The sequence below is a fragment of the Salvelinus fontinalis genome, unplaced genomic scaffold (assembly GCF_029448725.1).
Source record: "Salvelinus fontinalis isolate EN_2023a unplaced genomic scaffold, ASM2944872v1 scaffold_0142, whole genome shotgun sequence".
NCBI lineage: Eukaryota > Metazoa > Chordata > Actinopteri > Salmoniformes > Salmonidae > Salvelinus > Salvelinus fontinalis.
Window position 1 is genome coordinate 209,921 of NW_026600351.1, and position 16,917 is coordinate 226,837.

A 16,917-nucleotide genomic window follows, 5' to 3' on the forward strand; every position below is an offset into this window, starting at 1 on the left:
GATCATGGACTTTCAGCTCTGGTGGACATTCCTGTAGTCAGCATGCCAATTACACGCTCCCACAAAACCTGTGACATCTGTGTTGTGTGACAAAACTGCACATTCTAAAGTGGCCTTTTATTGTCCCCCAGCACAAGGTGCACCTGTGTAATGTTCATGCAGTTTAATCAGCTTCTTGATATGCCACACCTGTCAGGTGGATGGATTATCTTGGCAAAGGAGAAATGCTCACTAACAGGGATTTAAACAAGGATGTAAACAAATTTGTGCACAAAATTTGAGAGAAATAAGCTTGTAACATTTGTGGGATTGTTTATTTCAGCTTCATGAAACATGGGACCAACACTGTACATGCTGCGTTTATGAGGTTGGAATAATACTGTTCAATTTAGAAAACTACGATAATGACCTCTTAAGTGGAAGAGGTGTGTAAAAATACATGTCAGCCTGTTCTGGTGGGATGGTTTTGGCCTGCCTAGTGACATCACCAGGAGGTAAATGGGTTAATCGAACAATAAGAAAGACGTCGAAACCTCTCTGCCAATAACAGATCATTTGCAGTTTTCCAGACCACTCCCAGACAGTCAGATACATTCTTGCTTGAGAAAAGGCTCTTTGCTAAGAAGCTAGTTCAGTTTCTTTTTGACCATTTTAATGAAAACAATCACAGTAAGGTACTTACCCAGAAATGATTTAATATCGAGATTTATTTCAAATGAAAACGTCTGCATTGGACCTTTAACCCTGAAGAGAGGATGTAGCAGTCTGGTCTCAGAGTTACAGCCCTGTCTCAGACCTAGAAAAGATGGGGCACAGTGCTGTTCGTCTGCAGAGCAGAGCTAGGACATGCCGCGGGGAGCTCTTGACTGCTTTGTCTGTAGAAACCTCACGTGTGTTGGTCCGTCTCCATATCAGTAGCTGGTGAGAGTAGTGTGTTCTCCTCTGAGACATGTTCTACACCACAGGGAGAAGGGAGACCACACCTCCTCGATCTACAAGATTCCTGACTCATGCAAGTGTAACGGATGTGAAATGGCTAGCTAGTTAGCGGGTACGCGCTAGTAGCGTTTCAATCAGTTACGTTACTTGCTCTGAAACCTAGATGTAGTGTTGCCCCTTGCTCTGCAAGGGCCGCGGCTTTTGTGGAGCGATGGGTAACGACGCTTCGTGGGTGACTGTTGTTAATGTGTGCAGAGGGTCCCTGGTTCGCGCCCGTGTCGGGGCGAGGGGACGGTTTAAAGTTATACTGTTACATTGATGCTGTTGACCCGGATCACTGGTTGCTGCGGAAAAGGAGGAGGTTGAAAGGGGGGTGAGTGTAACGGATGTGAAATGGCTAGCTAGTTAGCGGGTACGCGCTAGTAGCGTTTCAATCAGTTACGTCACTTGCTCTGAAACCTAGATGTAGTGTTGCCCCTTGCTCTGCAAGGGCCGTGGCCTTTGTGGAGCGATGGGTAACGACGCTTCGTGGGTGACTGTTGTTGATGTGTGCAGAGGGTCCCTGGTTCGCGCCCGTGTCGGGGCGAGGGGATGGTTTAAAGTTATACTGTTACACAACTGCATGTGCTACACTGAGTGTATGGTTGACCACAAGACTGTTTAAGCCTGCAGAGCTAAAGCCAAGGCGAGCATGGCTCCCCTCAAGCCTGCTGCTGGTCTTTGTAGTTTTCTCTCAGCATAGCTGCTGGTCTTTGTAGTTTTCTCTCAGCATAGCTGCTGGTCTTTGTAGTTTTCTCTCAGCATAGCTGCTGGTCGTTGTAGTTTTCTCTCAGCATAGCTGCTGGTCGTTGTAGTTCTCTCTCAGCATAGCTGCTGGTCTTTGTAGTTCTCTCTCAGCATAGCTGCTGGTCTTTGTAGTTCTCTCTCAGCATAGCTGCTGGTCTTTGTAGTTCTCTCTCAGCATAGCTGCTGGTCTTTGTAGTTCTCTCTCAGCATAGCTGCTGATCTTTGTAGTTCTCTCTCAGCATAGCTGCTGGTCTTTGTAGTTCTCTCAGCCTAACTGCTGGTCTTTGTAGACCTCTCAGCCTAGCTGCTGGTCTTTGTAGACCTCTCAGCATAGCTGCTGGTCTTTGTAGTTCTCTCTCAGCATAGCTGCTGGTCTTTGTAGTTCTCTCTCAGCATAGCTGCTGGTCTTTGTAGTTCTCTCTCAGCATAGCTGCTGGTCTTTGTAGTTCGCTCTCAGCCTAGCTGCTGGTCTTTGTAGTTCTCTCTCAGCCTAGCTGCTGGTCTTTGTAGTTCTCTCTCAGCCTAGCTGCTGGTCTTTGTAGTTCTCTCTCAGCATAGCTGCTGGTCTTTGTAGTTCGCTCTCAGCATAGCTGCTGGTCTTTGTAGTTCTATCAGCCTAGCTGCTGGTCTTTGTAGATCTCTCAGCCTAGCCGCTGGTCTGTGTAGCCACTGGTCTTTGTAGTTCTCTCAACCGGGCCACTGGTCTTTGTAGTTCTCTCAGCCCTGCTGCCAGTGTTGGCTCACTGAGCTAAAGCCAAGTCATTGCCCGGGTAGCTAATGTGAGTCTTCAGGTCTACAACAAGATTTCTCTCAGCCCTGCTGTTGGTCCTTAACATCCAGTTTGTGCACCACCCTGAAGGCCTCTAGGAACTCGTTGAAGTCGATGCTGCCATCCTTGTTGAAGTCTATACTCTTAGCCAGTTCATCTATGGCCCGATCATCCACCTCCACACCCAGGTGAGCACTAAACAGACGCCAGGTCTGACGGAACTCCTCGATGGAGATCTGACCTGGATGGGGAGAGACAGTGAGAGAAACTAAGAAATACTAAAAGGTTTTCTGTCTAACAAGCTAATAGTTAAAGTAGCATGATGTGAACTAGCAGGCTTAGGAGCTGTAATAGCTAATGGTTAACGTAGCATGATGTGAACTAGCAGGCTTAGGAGCTGTAATAGCTCATGGTTAACGTAGCATGATGTGAACTAGCAGGCTTAGGAGCTGTAATAGCTAATGGTTAACGTAGCATGATGTGAACTAGCAGGCTTAGGAGCTGTAATAGCTAATGGTTAATGTAGCATGATGTGAACTAGCAGGCTTAGGAGCTGTAATAGCTAATGGTTAACGTAGCATGATGTGAACGAGCAGGCTTAGGAGCTGTAATAGCTAATGGTTAACGTAGCATGATGTGAACTAGCAGGCTTAGGAGCTGTAATAGCTAATGTTTAACGTAGCATGATGTGAACTAGCAGGCTTAGGAGCTGTAATAGCTAATGGTTAACGTAGCATGATGTGAACTAGCAGGCTTAGGAGCTGTAATAGCTAATGGTTAACGTAGCATGATGTGAACTAGCAGGCTTAGGAGCTGTAATAGCTAATGGTTAACGCAGCATGATGTGAACTAGCAGGCTTAGGAGCTGTAATAGCTAATGGTTAACGTAACATGATGTGAACTAGCAGGCTTAGGAGCTGTAATAGCTAATGGTTAACGTAGCATGATGTGAACTAGCAGGCTTAGGAGCTGTAATAGCTAATGGTTAACGCAGCATGATGTGAACTAGCAGGCTTAGGAGCTGTAATAGCTAATGGTTAACGTAACATGATGTGAACTAGCAGGCTTAGGAGCTGTAATAGCTCATGGTTAACGTAGCATGATGTGAACTAGCAGGCTTAGGAGCTGTAATAGCTAATGGTTAACGTAACATGATGTGAACTAGCAGGCTTAGGAGCTGTAATAGCTAATGGTTAACGTAGCATGATGTGAACTAGCAGGCTTAGGAGCTGTAATAGCTAATGGTTAACGTAGCATGATGTGAACTAGCAGGCTTAGGAGCTGTAATAGCTAATGGTTAACGTAGCATGATGTGAACTAGCAGGCTTAGGAGCTGTAATAGCTAATGGTTAACGCAGCATGATGTGAACTAGCAGGCTTAGGAGCTGTAATAGCTAATGGTTAACGTAACATGATGTGAACTAGCAGGCTTAGGAGCTGTAATAGCTAATGGTTAACGTAGCATGATGTGAACTAGCAGGCTTAGGAGCTGTAATAGCTAATGGTTAACGCAGCATGATGTGAACTAGCAGGCTTAGGAGCTGTAATAGCTAATGGTTAACGTAACATGATGTGAACTAGCAGGCTTAGGAGCTGTAATAGCTCATGGTTAACGTAGCATGATGTGAACTAGCAGGCTTAGGAGCTGTAATAGCTAATGGTTAACGTAGCATGATGTGAACTAGCTTAGGAGCTGTAATAGTCATAATCAGAGTAACATGTACCAGAGTGGTCTTTGTCCATGATGTTGAAGATAATCTCAAGGTCTGTTCGATATCTGTAAAGAGTTTCAGCCAAGTTTGGAGTGACCTGAACAAAACACATAGAGAGAGTTTTTGTGAAAGGAGCAGCTTTATTTAACAGCTTTATTGATTGCCAAATAAAATCAATCAATTGATCGATCAGTCTCTTCTTGGTTCTGACCTGGGGTATGGGTTGTCCTGGGCCCATGTCCTCGAAGCAGGACTGGTAGTCGATGCTGCCATCTGGTGCCAGCCGTGCCAGGCGCGGGCGCAGAGTCCTCCAGGGCAGGTCCAGGCTCAGGACTGACTCCACCACCAGGGCCCACTCACTGACAGAGATACAGCCTGGAACAGACAGTCTAACTCACTGACAGACAGAGATACAGCCTGGAACAGACAGTCTAACTCACTGACAGACAGAGATGCAACCTGGAACAGACAGTCTAACTCACTGACAGACAGAGATACAGCCTGGAACAGACAGTCTAACTCACTGACAGACAGAGATACAGCCTGGAACAGACAGTCTAACTCACTGACAGACAGAGATACAGCCTAGAATAGACAGTCTAACTCACTGACAGACAGAGATACAACCTGGAACAGACAGTCTAACTCACTGACAGAGATACAGCCTGGAACAGACAGTCTAACTCACTGACAGAGGTACAGCCAGGAACACACTGTCTAACCCACTGACAGAGGTACAGCCTGGAACAGACAGTCTAACTCACTGACAGAGAGAGATACAGCCTGGAACAGACAGTCTAACTCACTGACAGACAGAGATACAGCCTGGAACAGACAGTCTAACTCACTGACAGACAGAGATGCAACCTGGAACAGACAGTCTAACTCACTGACAGACAGAGATACAGCCTGGAACAGACAGTCTAACTCACTGACAGACAGAGATACAGCCTGGAACAGACAGTCTAACTCACTGACAGACAGAGATACAGCCTAGAATAGACAGTCTAACTAACTGACAGACAGAGATACAACCTGGAACAGACAGTCTAACTCACTGACAGAGATACAGCCTGGAACAGACAGTCTAACTCACTGACAGAGGTACAGCCAGGAACAGACTGTCTAACCCACTGACAGAGGTACAGCCTGGAACAGACAGTCTAACTCACTGACAGAGAGAGATACAGCCTGGAACAGACAGTCTAACTCACTGACAGACAGAGATACAGCCTGGAACAGACAGTCTAACTCACTGACAGACAGAGATACAACCTGGAACAGACAGTCTAACTCACTGACAGAGATACAACCTGGAACAGACAGTCTAACTCACTGACAGACAGAGATACAGCCTGGAACAGACAGTCTAACTCACTGACAGAGGTACAGCCTGGAACAGACAGTCTAACTCACTGACAGAGATACAGCCTGGAACAGACAGTCTAACTCACTGACAGACAGAGATACAGCCTGGAACAGACAGTCTAACTCACTGACAGACAGAGATACAGCCTGGAACAGACAGTCTAACTCACTGACAGAGATACAGCCTGGAACAGACAGTCTAACTCACTGACAGACAGAGATACAGCCTGGAACAGACAGTCTAACTCACTGACAGAGATACAGCCTGCAACAGACAGTCTAACTCACTGACAGAGGTACAGCCTGGAACAGACAGTCTAACCCACTGACAGAGGTACAGCCTGGAACAGACAGTCTAACTCACTGACAGACAGAGATACAGCCTGGAACAGACAGTCTAACTCACTGACAGACAGAGATACAGCCTGGAACAGACAGTCTAACTCACTGACAGACAGAGGTAGAGCCTGGAACAGACAGTCTAACCCACTGACAGAGGTACAGCCTGGAACAGACAGTCGAACTCACTGACAGACAGAGATACAGCCTGGAACAGACAGTCTAACTCACTGGCAGAGATACAGCCTGGAACAGACAGTTTAACTCACTGACAGACAGAGATACAGCCGGAACAGACAGTCTAACTCACTGACAGACAGAGATACAGCCTGGAACAGACAGTCTAACTCACTGACAGACAGAGATACAACCTGGAACAGACAGTCTAACTCACTGACATACAGAGATACAGCCTGGAACAGACAGTCTAACTCACTGACAGAGGTATAGCCTGGAACAGACACAGCAGAGTCACTAATGATTCACAATGATGGGCGCGTTCCAGGTGGTATTTATGGAAGGTGGCTACACATCTCAGAACATGACTATGTCATAGGAGTTTGGGGTGTTCTTTAACAGCTGGCAGGCAGTGTGTGTGTGTTATTGCAAACATATCTTACCACTGTTACTTGTGTCATACTGCTGAAAGGCAGCCATGAGTTCTGAGCGGTGGGCAAACAGCTTCTCCTGTACAGCCCTTACAGCCGAACCCTCTGCCACATTCACCCTGCGGGCGGACGGACGGACGGACGGACACACACACACACACACACACACACGATAATCAACTCATTGTCACGCTCTGTATGTAGAGACCAGTAGGAACCGTGATCCCCAGCCCCTACCTCCACCTCTGACCCAGCCCCTACCTCCACCTCCGACCCAGCCCCTACCTCCAACTCCAACCCAGCCCCTACCTCCACCTCTGACCCAGCCCCTACCTCCACCTCTGACCCAGCCCCTACCTCCACCTCCGACCCAGCCCCTACCTCCACCTCCGACCCAGCCCCTACCTCCACCTCTGACCCAGCCCCTACCTCCACCTCTGACCCAGCCCCTACCTCCACCTCTGACCCAGCCCCTACCTCCACCTCCGACCCAGCCCCTACCTCCACCTCCGACCCAGCCTCCACCTCCGACCCAGCCCCTACCTCTATAGAATAACTATCTTCAAAGTAATGACTCGGGACGTCGGGTTTGATATGAAAGCTTCTTTTAGTAATAATTCTTGATCACGTTACATTTAACAACTTTAGATTCTACAGAGCAATGCCAGTAAGATGCTAGCGCAAAGGAGCCAAAAAAATCACCTGTTAATTGCACTTAACTAGCGCGTTCACTCTCTACTTCCTGTCGCAAGGCATTCTGGAACTTGCAGTCAAAAGCGTAATTCAATACTAACCAATACAATTACATATGTAAATAACTGTAAAGAAATATCTTTAGATACAGCTCAATGAATTAACTTAAACATTAACTCTGTAACACATTAAAGTTACAACAACCTCCAACCCAGCCCCTACCTCCACCTCCACCTCCACCCCAAACTCCTTCCCAGTCCCTACATCCACATCCACCCCCAGCCCCTACCTCCACCTCCAACCCCAACCTCCACGTCCACCCCCTACCTCCACCTCCAACCGAGCCCCTACCTCCACCTTCACCCCAGCCCCTACCTCCACCTCCAACCCAGCCCCTACCTCCACCCCAGCCCCTACCTCCATCTCCACCTCCAACCCGGCCCCTACCTCCACCTCCACCCCAGCCCCTACCTCCACCTCCACCCCAGCCCCTACCTCCACCTCCACCCCAGCCCCTACCTCCACCTCCACCCCAGCCCCTACCTCCACCTCCACCCCAGCCCCTGCCTCCACCTCCACCCCAGCCCCTACCTCCACCCCGGCCCCTACCTCCACCTCAGCCCCTATCTCCACCCCAGCCCCTACCTCCACCTCAGCCCCTATCTCCACCCCAGCCCCTACCTCCACCTCAGCCCCTATCTCCACCCCGGCCCCTACCTCCACCTCAGCCCCTATCTCCACCCCAGCCCCTACCTCCACCCCAGCCCCTACCTCCACCTCCACCCCAGCCCCTACCTCCACCTCCACCCCAGCCCCTACCTCCACCTCCACCCCAGCCCCTACCTCTGAGTCAGGGTGAGTTTCCTGGTGTTCCTGCTGACCTGGTACTGGAAGAAGCGAGGGACCAGCTCTCTGCCCAGCTTAATGTAGGCTCCACGGTTACTACCCTCCTCATAGTAGTTAGACGCAGAGAAAATGGTGATCACCTGAAAGAACAAAATACACTTAGATCTTATAGAGCCAGGTGGTCTACTAGCTATGGGGGGTGGACCCAGACACATTAACTATCATATATCTTATAGAGCTAGTCCTGCTGTCTACTAGCCATGGTGGGGGGTGGACCCAGACACATTAACTATCATATATCTTATAGAGCTAGTCCTGTTGTCTATTAGCCATGGTGGGGGGTGGACCCAGACACATTAACTATCATATATCTTATAGAGCTAGTCCTGTTGTCTACTAGCCATGGTGGGGGGGGGGGGGGGGGCTCCTACACATATTAACTATCATATATCTTATAGAGCTAGTCCTGTTGTCTACTAGCCATGGTGGGGGGGGGGCTCCTACACATATTAACTATCATATATCTTATAGAGCTAGTCCTGTTGTCTACTAGCCATGGGGGGGGGGGGGGGGTCCTACACATATTAACTATCATATATCTTATAGAGCTAGTCCTGTTGTCTACTAGCCATGAGGGGGGGGGGGGGGGGGGGGGGGGGGGCTCCTACACATATTAACTATCATATATCTTATAGAACTAGTCCTGTTGTCCACTAGCCATGAGGGGGGGGGGATGGGGGGGGGGGGCTCCTACACATATTAACTATCATATATCTTATAGAGCTAGTCCTGTTGTCTACTAGCCATGGGGGGGGGGGGGGGGGGGGCTCCTACACATATTAACTATCATATATCTTATAGAACTAGTCCTGCTGTCTACTAGCCATGAGGGGGGGGGATGGGGGGGGGGGTCCTACACATATTAACAATCATATATCTTATAGAGCTAGTCCTGTTGTCTACTAGCCATGGTGGGGGGGGGGGGGGGGGGGGGTCCTACATATTAACTATCATATATCTTATAGAACTAGTCCTGTTGTCTACTAGCCATGAGGGGGGGGGGGGGGGGTCCTACATATTAACTATCATATATCTTATAGAGCTAGTCCTGTTGTCTACTAGCCATGGTGGGGGGGGGGGGGGGGGTCCTACATATTAACTATCATATATCTTATAGAACTAGTCCTGTTGTCTACTAGCCATGGTGGGGGGGGGGGGGGTCCTACATATTAACTATCATATATCTTATAGAGCTAGTCCTGTTCAATGGAGATTAGAAGCAGGCCTAACAGATCACCTGTCCGTCGTGGCAGAGTTCGTAGCCCTCCTGTTTACACTCATGTGATCTGATCAGCAGAGTCATGCCGTGTCTCTCCAGCAGGCGTCTGGTCACGTCTGGCCCGAAGTAACTGCCTCCTCCCCTGAAGGTGTTGGGACTGCAGCCTGGCTGGCTCTTCGGGTCGCTCCACAGCAAATCTACTACCTTCAACATGAGACACAGTCAGAATGGTCACTACTACCGGATTGCAGGATTTGTGAATAGGAAAACTTCCTGTTAGACAATGTTTCAACTATATATCAACTTTACTAGGAAGAAAAAAGAGCAGGAAGCCAAATTCTGCAAGTCTAATCTTCTTGATCCACCGAACCAACCACCACGGTTTGGCCTCCAACCTGTAGGTGGCGCTCTGCTCTCACCTGTTTCCACTCCAACTCCTCCCTGGGCGGCTGACGGACGGGGAGGGCGGTGAAGGAGTCCAGGAAGGGCACCTAACAATAATAATATTATTAATATTGTTATTATTATTGGTTGTTATTATTATCATTAGGAAGAACACCTGAAGGTTGTTGGTGGGGCTCAGCATGCTGGGAGAAAGGCAGCGGCGGGACGACCCCCGGGGGGAGCACAGCGAAGATGAGGAGGAAGAGGAGGAGCTGCCCTGTCTGGTGAGGTGACGTCTCTTCTTGGGGGTGTTGCCATGGTCCTGACCCCTGCTCCTACACTGGGGGCTCTCTTGCTGACCCCTGCTCCTACACCGGGGACTCTCTGGCTGGCCCCTGCTCCTACACCGGGGACTCTCTGGCTGACCCCTGCTCCTACACCGGAGACTCTCTGGCTGACCCCTGCTCCTACACCGGGGACTCTCTGGCTGGCCCTGAGTAGAGTAGAGAATCTTTGTTATCCCTGGGGGTAAACTTTACAGCTGATAGTCAATAAAATACACATATACAAAATAAAACAACACAATGTAATACTGAACATCCTACTGTGTCAGGACCTGACCTGTCTACTGCTCCTAGTCATCCTACTGTATCAGGACCTGACCTGTCTACTGCTCCTAGTCACCTCCATCCTACTGTATCAGGACCTGGCCTGTCTACTGCTCCTAGTCATCCTACTGTATCAGGACCTGACCTGACTACTGCTCCTAGTCATCCTACTGTATCAGGACCTGACCTGTCTACTGCTCCTAGTCACCTCCATCCTACTGTATCAGGACTTGACCTGTCTACTGCTCCTAGTCATCCTACTGTATCAGGACCTGACCTGACTACTGCTCCTAGTCACCTCCATCCTAATGTATCAGGACCTGACCTGTCTACTGCTCCTAGTCACCTCCATCCTACTGTATCAGGACCTGACCTGACTACTGCTCCTAGTCACCTCCATCCTACTGTATCAGGACCTGACCTGTCTACTGCTCCTAGTCACCTCCATCCTACTGTATCAGGACCTGACCTGTCTACTGCTCCTAGTCATCCTACTGTATCAGGACCTGACCTGACTACTGCTCCTAGTCACCTCCATCCTACTGTATCAGGACCTGACCTGTCTACTGCTCCTAGTCATCCTACTGTATCAGGACCTGACCTGTCTACTGCTCCTAGTCACCTCCATCCTACTGTATCAGGACCTGACCTGTCTACTGCTCCTAGTCACCTCCATCCTACTGTATCAGGACCTGACCTGTCTACTGCTCCTAGTCATCCTACTGTATCAGGACCTGACCTGACTACTGCTCCTAGTCACCTCCATCCTACTGTATCAGGACCTGACCTGTCTACTGCTCCTAGTCATCCTACTGTATCAGGACCTGACCTGTCTACTGCTCCTAGTCATCCTACTGTATCAGGACCTGACCTGACTACTGCTCCTAGTCACCTCCATCCTACTGTATCAGGACCTGACCTGTCTACTGCTCCTAGTCATCCTACTGTATCAGGACCTGACCTGTCTACTGCTCCTAGTCATCCTACTGTATAAGGACCTGACCTGTCTACTGCTCCTAGTCACCTCCATCCTACTGTATCAGGACCTGACCTGTCTACTGCTCCTAGTCATCCTACTGTATCAGGACCTGACCTGTCTACTGCACCTAGTCATCCTACTGTATCAGGAACTGAACTGTCTACTGCTCCTATTCATCCTACTGTATCAGGAACTGACCTGTCTACTGCTCCTAGTCACCTCCATCCTACTGTATCAGGACCTGACCTGTCTACTGCTCCTAGTCATCCTACTGTATCAGGACATGACCTGTCTACTGCTCCTAGTCACCTCCATCCTACTGTATCAGGACCTGACCTGTCTACTGCTCCTAGTCACCTCCATCCTACTGTATCAGGACCTGACCTGTCTACTGCTCCTAGTCACCTCAATCCTACTGTATCAGGACCTGACCTGTCTACTGCTCCTAGTCATCTCCATCCTACTGTATCAGGACCTGACCTGTCTACTGCTCCTAGCCACCTCCATCCTACTGTATCAGGACCTGACCTGTCTACTGCTCCTAGTCATCCTACTGTATCAGGACCTGACCTGTCTACTGCTCCTAGTCACCTCCATCCTACTGTATCAGGACCTGACCTGTCTACTGCTCCTAGTCACCTCCATCCTACTGTATCAGGACCTGACCTGTCTACTGCTCCTAGTCATCCTACTGTATCAGGACCTGACCTGTCTACTGCTCCTAGTCATCCTACTGTATCAGGACCTGACCTGTCTACTGCTCCTAGTCACCTCCATCCTACTGTATCAGGACCTGGCCTGTCTACTGCTCCTAGTCATCCTACTGTATCAGGACCTGACCTGACTACTGCTCCTAGTCATCCTACTGTATCAGGACCTGACCTGTCTACTGCTCCTAGTCACCTCCATCCTACTGTATCAGGACTTGACCTGTCTACTGCTCCTAGTCATCCTACTGTATCAGGACCTGACCTGACTACTGCTCCTAGTCACCTCCATCCTAATGTATCAGGACCTGACCTGTCTACTGCTCCTAGTCACCTCCATCCTACTGTATCAGGACCTGACCTGACTACTGCTCCTAGTCACCTCCATCCTACTGTATCAGGACCTGACCTGTCTACTGCTCCTAGTCACCTCCATCCTACTGTATCAGGACCTGACCTGTCTACTGCTCCTAGTCATCCTACTGTATCAGGACCTGACCTGACTACTGCTCCTAGTCACCTCCATCCTACTGTATCAGGACCTGACCTGTCTACTGCTCCTAGTCATCCTACTGTATCAGGACCTGACCTGTCTACTGCTCCTAGTCACCTCCATCCTACTGTATCAGGACCTGACCTGTCTACTGCTCCTAGTCACCTCCATCCTACTGTATCAGGACCTGACCTGTCTACTGCTCCTAGTCATCCTACTGTATCAGGACCTGACCTGACTACTGCTCCTAGTCACCTCCATCCTACTGTATCAGGACCTGACCTGTCTACTGCTCCTAGTCATCCTACTGTATCAGGACCTGACCTGTCTACTGCTCCTAGTCATCCTACTGTATCAGGACCTGACCTGACTACTGCTCCTAGTCACCTCCATCCTACTGTATCAGGACCTGACCTGTCTACTGCTCCTAGTCATCCTACTGTATCAGGACCTGACCTGTCTACTGCTCCTAGTCATCCTACTGTATAAGGACCTGACCTGTCTACTGCTCCTAGTCACCTCCATCCTACTGTATCAGGACCTGACCTGTCTACTGCTCCTAGTCATCCTACTGTATCAGGACCTGACCTGTCTACTGCACCTAGTCATCCTACTGTATCAGGAACTGAACTGTCTACTGCTCCTATTCATCCTACTGTATCAGGAACTGACCTGTCTACTGCTCCTAGTCACCTCCATCCTACTGTATCAGGACCTGACCTGTCTACTGCTCCTAGTCATCCTACTGTATCAGGACATGACCTGTCTACTGCTCCTAGTCACCTCCATCCTACTGTATCAGGACCTGACCTGTCTACTGCTCCTAGTCACCTCCATCCTACTGTATCAGGACCTGACCTGTCTACTGCTCCTAGTCACCTCAATCCTACTGTATCAGGACCTGACCTGTCTACTGCTCCTAGTCATCTCCATCCTACTGTATCAGGACCTGACCTGTCTACTGCTCCTAGCCACCTCCATCCTACTGTATCAGGACCTGACCTGTCTACTGCTCCTAGTCATCCTACTGTATCAGGACCTGACCTGTCTACTGCTCCTAGTCACCTCCATCCTACTGTATCAGGACCTGACCTGTCTACTGCTCCTAGTCACCTCCATCCTACTGTATCAGGACCTGACCTGTCTACTGCTCCTAGTCATCCTACTGTATCAGGACCTGACCTGTCTACTGCTCCTAGTCATCCTACTGTATCAGGACCTGACCTGTCTACTGCTCCTAGTCATCCTACTGTATCAGGACCTGGCCTGTCTACTGCTCCTAGTCATCCTACTGTATCAGGACCTGACCTGTCTACTGCTCCTAGTCATCCTACTGTATCAGGACCTGGCCTGTCTACTGCTCCTAGTCACCTCCATCCTACTGTATCAGGACCTGACCTGTCTACTGCTCCTAGTCACCTCCGTCCTACTGTATCAGGACCTGACCTGTCTACTGCTCCTAGTCACCTCCATCCTACTGTATCAGGACCTGACCTGTCTACTGCTCCTAGTCACCTCCATCCTACTGTATCAGGACATGACCTGTCTACTGCTCCTAGTCATCCTACTGTATCAGGACCTGACCTGTCTACTGCTCCTAGTCACCTCAATCCTACTGTATCAGGGCCTGACCTGTCTACTGCTCCTAGTCACCTCCATCCTACTGTATCAGGACCTGACCTGTCTACTGCTCCTAGTCATCCTACTGTATCAGGACCTGACCTGTCTACTGCTCCTAGTCATCCTACTGTATCAGGACCTGACCTGTCTACTGCTCCTAGTCATCCTACTGTATCAGGACCAGACCTGTCTACTGCTCCTAGTCACCTCCATCCTACTGTATCAGGACCTGACCTGTCTACTGCTCCTAGTCACCTCCATCCTACTGTATCAGGACCTGACCTGTCTACTGCTCCTAGTCACCTCCATCCTACTGTATCAGGACCTGACCTGTCTACTGCTCCTAGTCATCCTACTGTATCAGTGACTGACCTGTCTACTGCTCCTAGTCACCTCCATCCTACTGTATCAAGACCTGACCTGTCTACTGCTCCTAGTCATCCTACTGTATCAGGACCTGACCTGTCTACTGCTCCTAGTCACCTCAATCCTACTGTATCAGGACCTGACCTGTCTACTGCTCCTAGTCATCCTACTGTATCAGGACCTGACCTGTCTACTGCTCCTAGTCACCTCCATCTTACTGTATCAGGACCTGACCTGTCTACTGCTCCTAGTCACCTCCATCCTACTGTATCAGGACCTGACCTGTCTACTGCTCCTAGTCACCTCCATCCTACTGTATCAGGACCTGACCTGTCTACTGCTCCTAGTCACCACCATCCTACTGTATCAGGACCTGACCTGTCTACTGCTCCTAGTCACCTCCATCCTACTGTATCAGGACCTGACCTGTCTACTGCTCCTAGTCACCTCCATCCTACTGTATCAGGACCTGACCTGTCTACTGCTCCTAGTCATCCTACTGTATCAGGACCTGACCTGTCTACTGCTCCTAGTCACCTCCATCCTACTGTATCAGGACCAGACCTGTCTACTGCTCCTAGTCATCCTACTGTATCAGGACCTGACCTGTCTACTGCTCCTAGTCACCTCCATCTTACTGTATCAGGACATGACCTGTCTACTGCTCCTAGTCACCTCCATCCTACTGTATCAGGACCTGACCTGTCTACTGCTCCTAGTCATCCTACTGTATCAGGACCTGACCTGTCTACTGCTCCTAGTCATCCTACTGTATCAGGACCTGACCTGTCTACTGCTCCTAGTCATCCTACTGTATCAGGACCTGACCTGTCTACTGCTCCTAGTCATCCTACTGTATATGTGACTGACCTGTCTACTGCTCCTAGTCACCTCCATCCTACTGTATCAGGACCTGACCTGTCTACTGCTCCTAGTCATCTTACTGTATCAGGAACTGACCTGTCTACTGCTCCTAGTCACCTCCATCCTACTGTATCAGGACCTGACCTGTCTACTGCTCCTAGTCATCCTACTGTATCAGGAACTGACCTGTCTACTGCTCCTAGTCATCCTACTGTATCAGTGACTGACCTGTCTACTGCTCCTAGTCACCTCCATCCTACTGTATCAGGACCTGACCTGTCTACTGCTCCTAGTCACCTCCATCCTACTGTATCAGGACCTGACCTGTCTACTGCTCCTAGTCATCCTACTGTATCAGGACCTGACCTGTCTACTGCTCCTAGTCATCCTACTGTATCAGGACCTGACCTGACTACTGCTCCTAGTCATCCTACTGTATCAGGACCTGACCTGTCTACTGCTCCTAGTCACCTCCATCCTACTGTATCAGGACCTGACCTGTCTACTGCTCCTAGTCACCTCCGGATGGTTCAGACTCTTCCTAGGAAGCCTCAGGGCAGATTTCACCTGCAAATGAATAGACAGAGGAAAGAGAGTACAGTTATCTTGAATGACCACTGACTGAATGTCACTCTGTTTCACTACAGCCAGGGATTGAAATGAAGCCAGTCTGGTAGCCCGAGGCTAGTACGTTTCAGACCGGGTCAGTAGAAAAATGTGTCCAACTAGCCCTGCCGCTAAGGATATTTTGTATTTTCAAAGATCTCATGGCACTTATTTCGGACCCGAGCTAGTAAAATTGTGGTCTACTAGCCCGGCTAGCCAGTGGAACAGTCCTTCAGTTCTATCCGAGCCAGTGTGGATTGCAGGCTAGAGAACAGTAGGATGAATCTTTGTTGTCCCAAATGACTGTTTGGTAGACAGAAAACAAGGTCATAGGATTCTCTCAATGGAACAACCACACATTCTGATATCTGGACCATTTCCTCATTGGCTACTACCCAGGACCTACTACCTAGGACCTACAGTACAAGACCTACTACCCAGGACCTACTACCCAGAACCTACAGTACAAGACCTACTACCCAGGACCTACTACCCAGGACCTACAGTACAAGACCTACTACCCAGGACCTACTACCCAGGACCTACTACCCAGGACCTACAGTACAGGACCTACAGTACAGGACCTACAGGACAGGACCTACAGGACAGGACCTACTACCCAGGACCTACAGTACAAGACCTACTACCCAGGACCTACTACCCAGGACCTACTACCCAGAACCTACAGTACAGGACCTACTACCCAGGACCTACAGTACAGGACCTACTACCCAGGACCTACTACCCAGGACCTACAGTACAAGACCTACTACCCAGGACCTACTACCCAGGACCTACTACCCAGGACCTACTACTCAGGACCTACAGTACAGGACCTACTACCCAGGACCTACAGTACAGGACCTAGTACCCAGGACCTACAGTACAAGACCTACTACCCAGGACCTACTACCCAGGACCTACTACCCAGGACCTACTACTCAGGACCTA

At 49.6% G+C, this 16,917-nt stretch overlaps 1 protein-coding gene across 5 annotated transcripts in view; it reads right to left on the reverse strand.

Annotated features, from left to right (window-relative positions):
- Window positions 1–292: 292 nt before the first annotated feature.
- LOC129843462 (serine/threonine-protein phosphatase with EF-hands 1-like) overlaps window positions 293–16,917 on the reverse strand; it is a 33,599-nt gene continuing 16,974 nt past the window's right edge. For 4 of the 5 annotated variants that reach the window (XM_055912191.1, XM_055912188.1, XM_055912190.1 and 1 more), the window contains 9 exons: window positions 15,859–15,927; window positions 9,899–10,216; window positions 9,759–9,830; window positions 9,358–9,543; window positions 8,058–8,200; window positions 6,534–6,640; window positions 4,418–4,581; window positions 4,219–4,303; window positions 293–2,735 (listed from right to left, as the gene is read on the reverse strand). In XM_055912191.1, the coding sequence (XP_055768166.1) occupies window positions 2,536–2,735; window positions 4,219–4,303; window positions 4,418–4,581; window positions 6,534–6,640; window positions 8,058–8,200; window positions 9,358–9,543; window positions 9,759–9,830; window positions 9,899–10,216; window positions 15,859–15,927 (1,344 nt within the window). In that variant the 3' untranslated portion in view covers window positions 293–2,535. The remainder of the gene's footprint in view (window positions 2,736–4,218; window positions 4,304–4,417; window positions 4,582–6,533; window positions 6,641–8,057; window positions 8,201–9,357; window positions 9,544–9,758; window positions 9,831–9,898; window positions 10,217–15,858; window positions 15,928–16,917) is intronic. The other variant, XM_055912189.1, reaches the window with a different exon arrangement.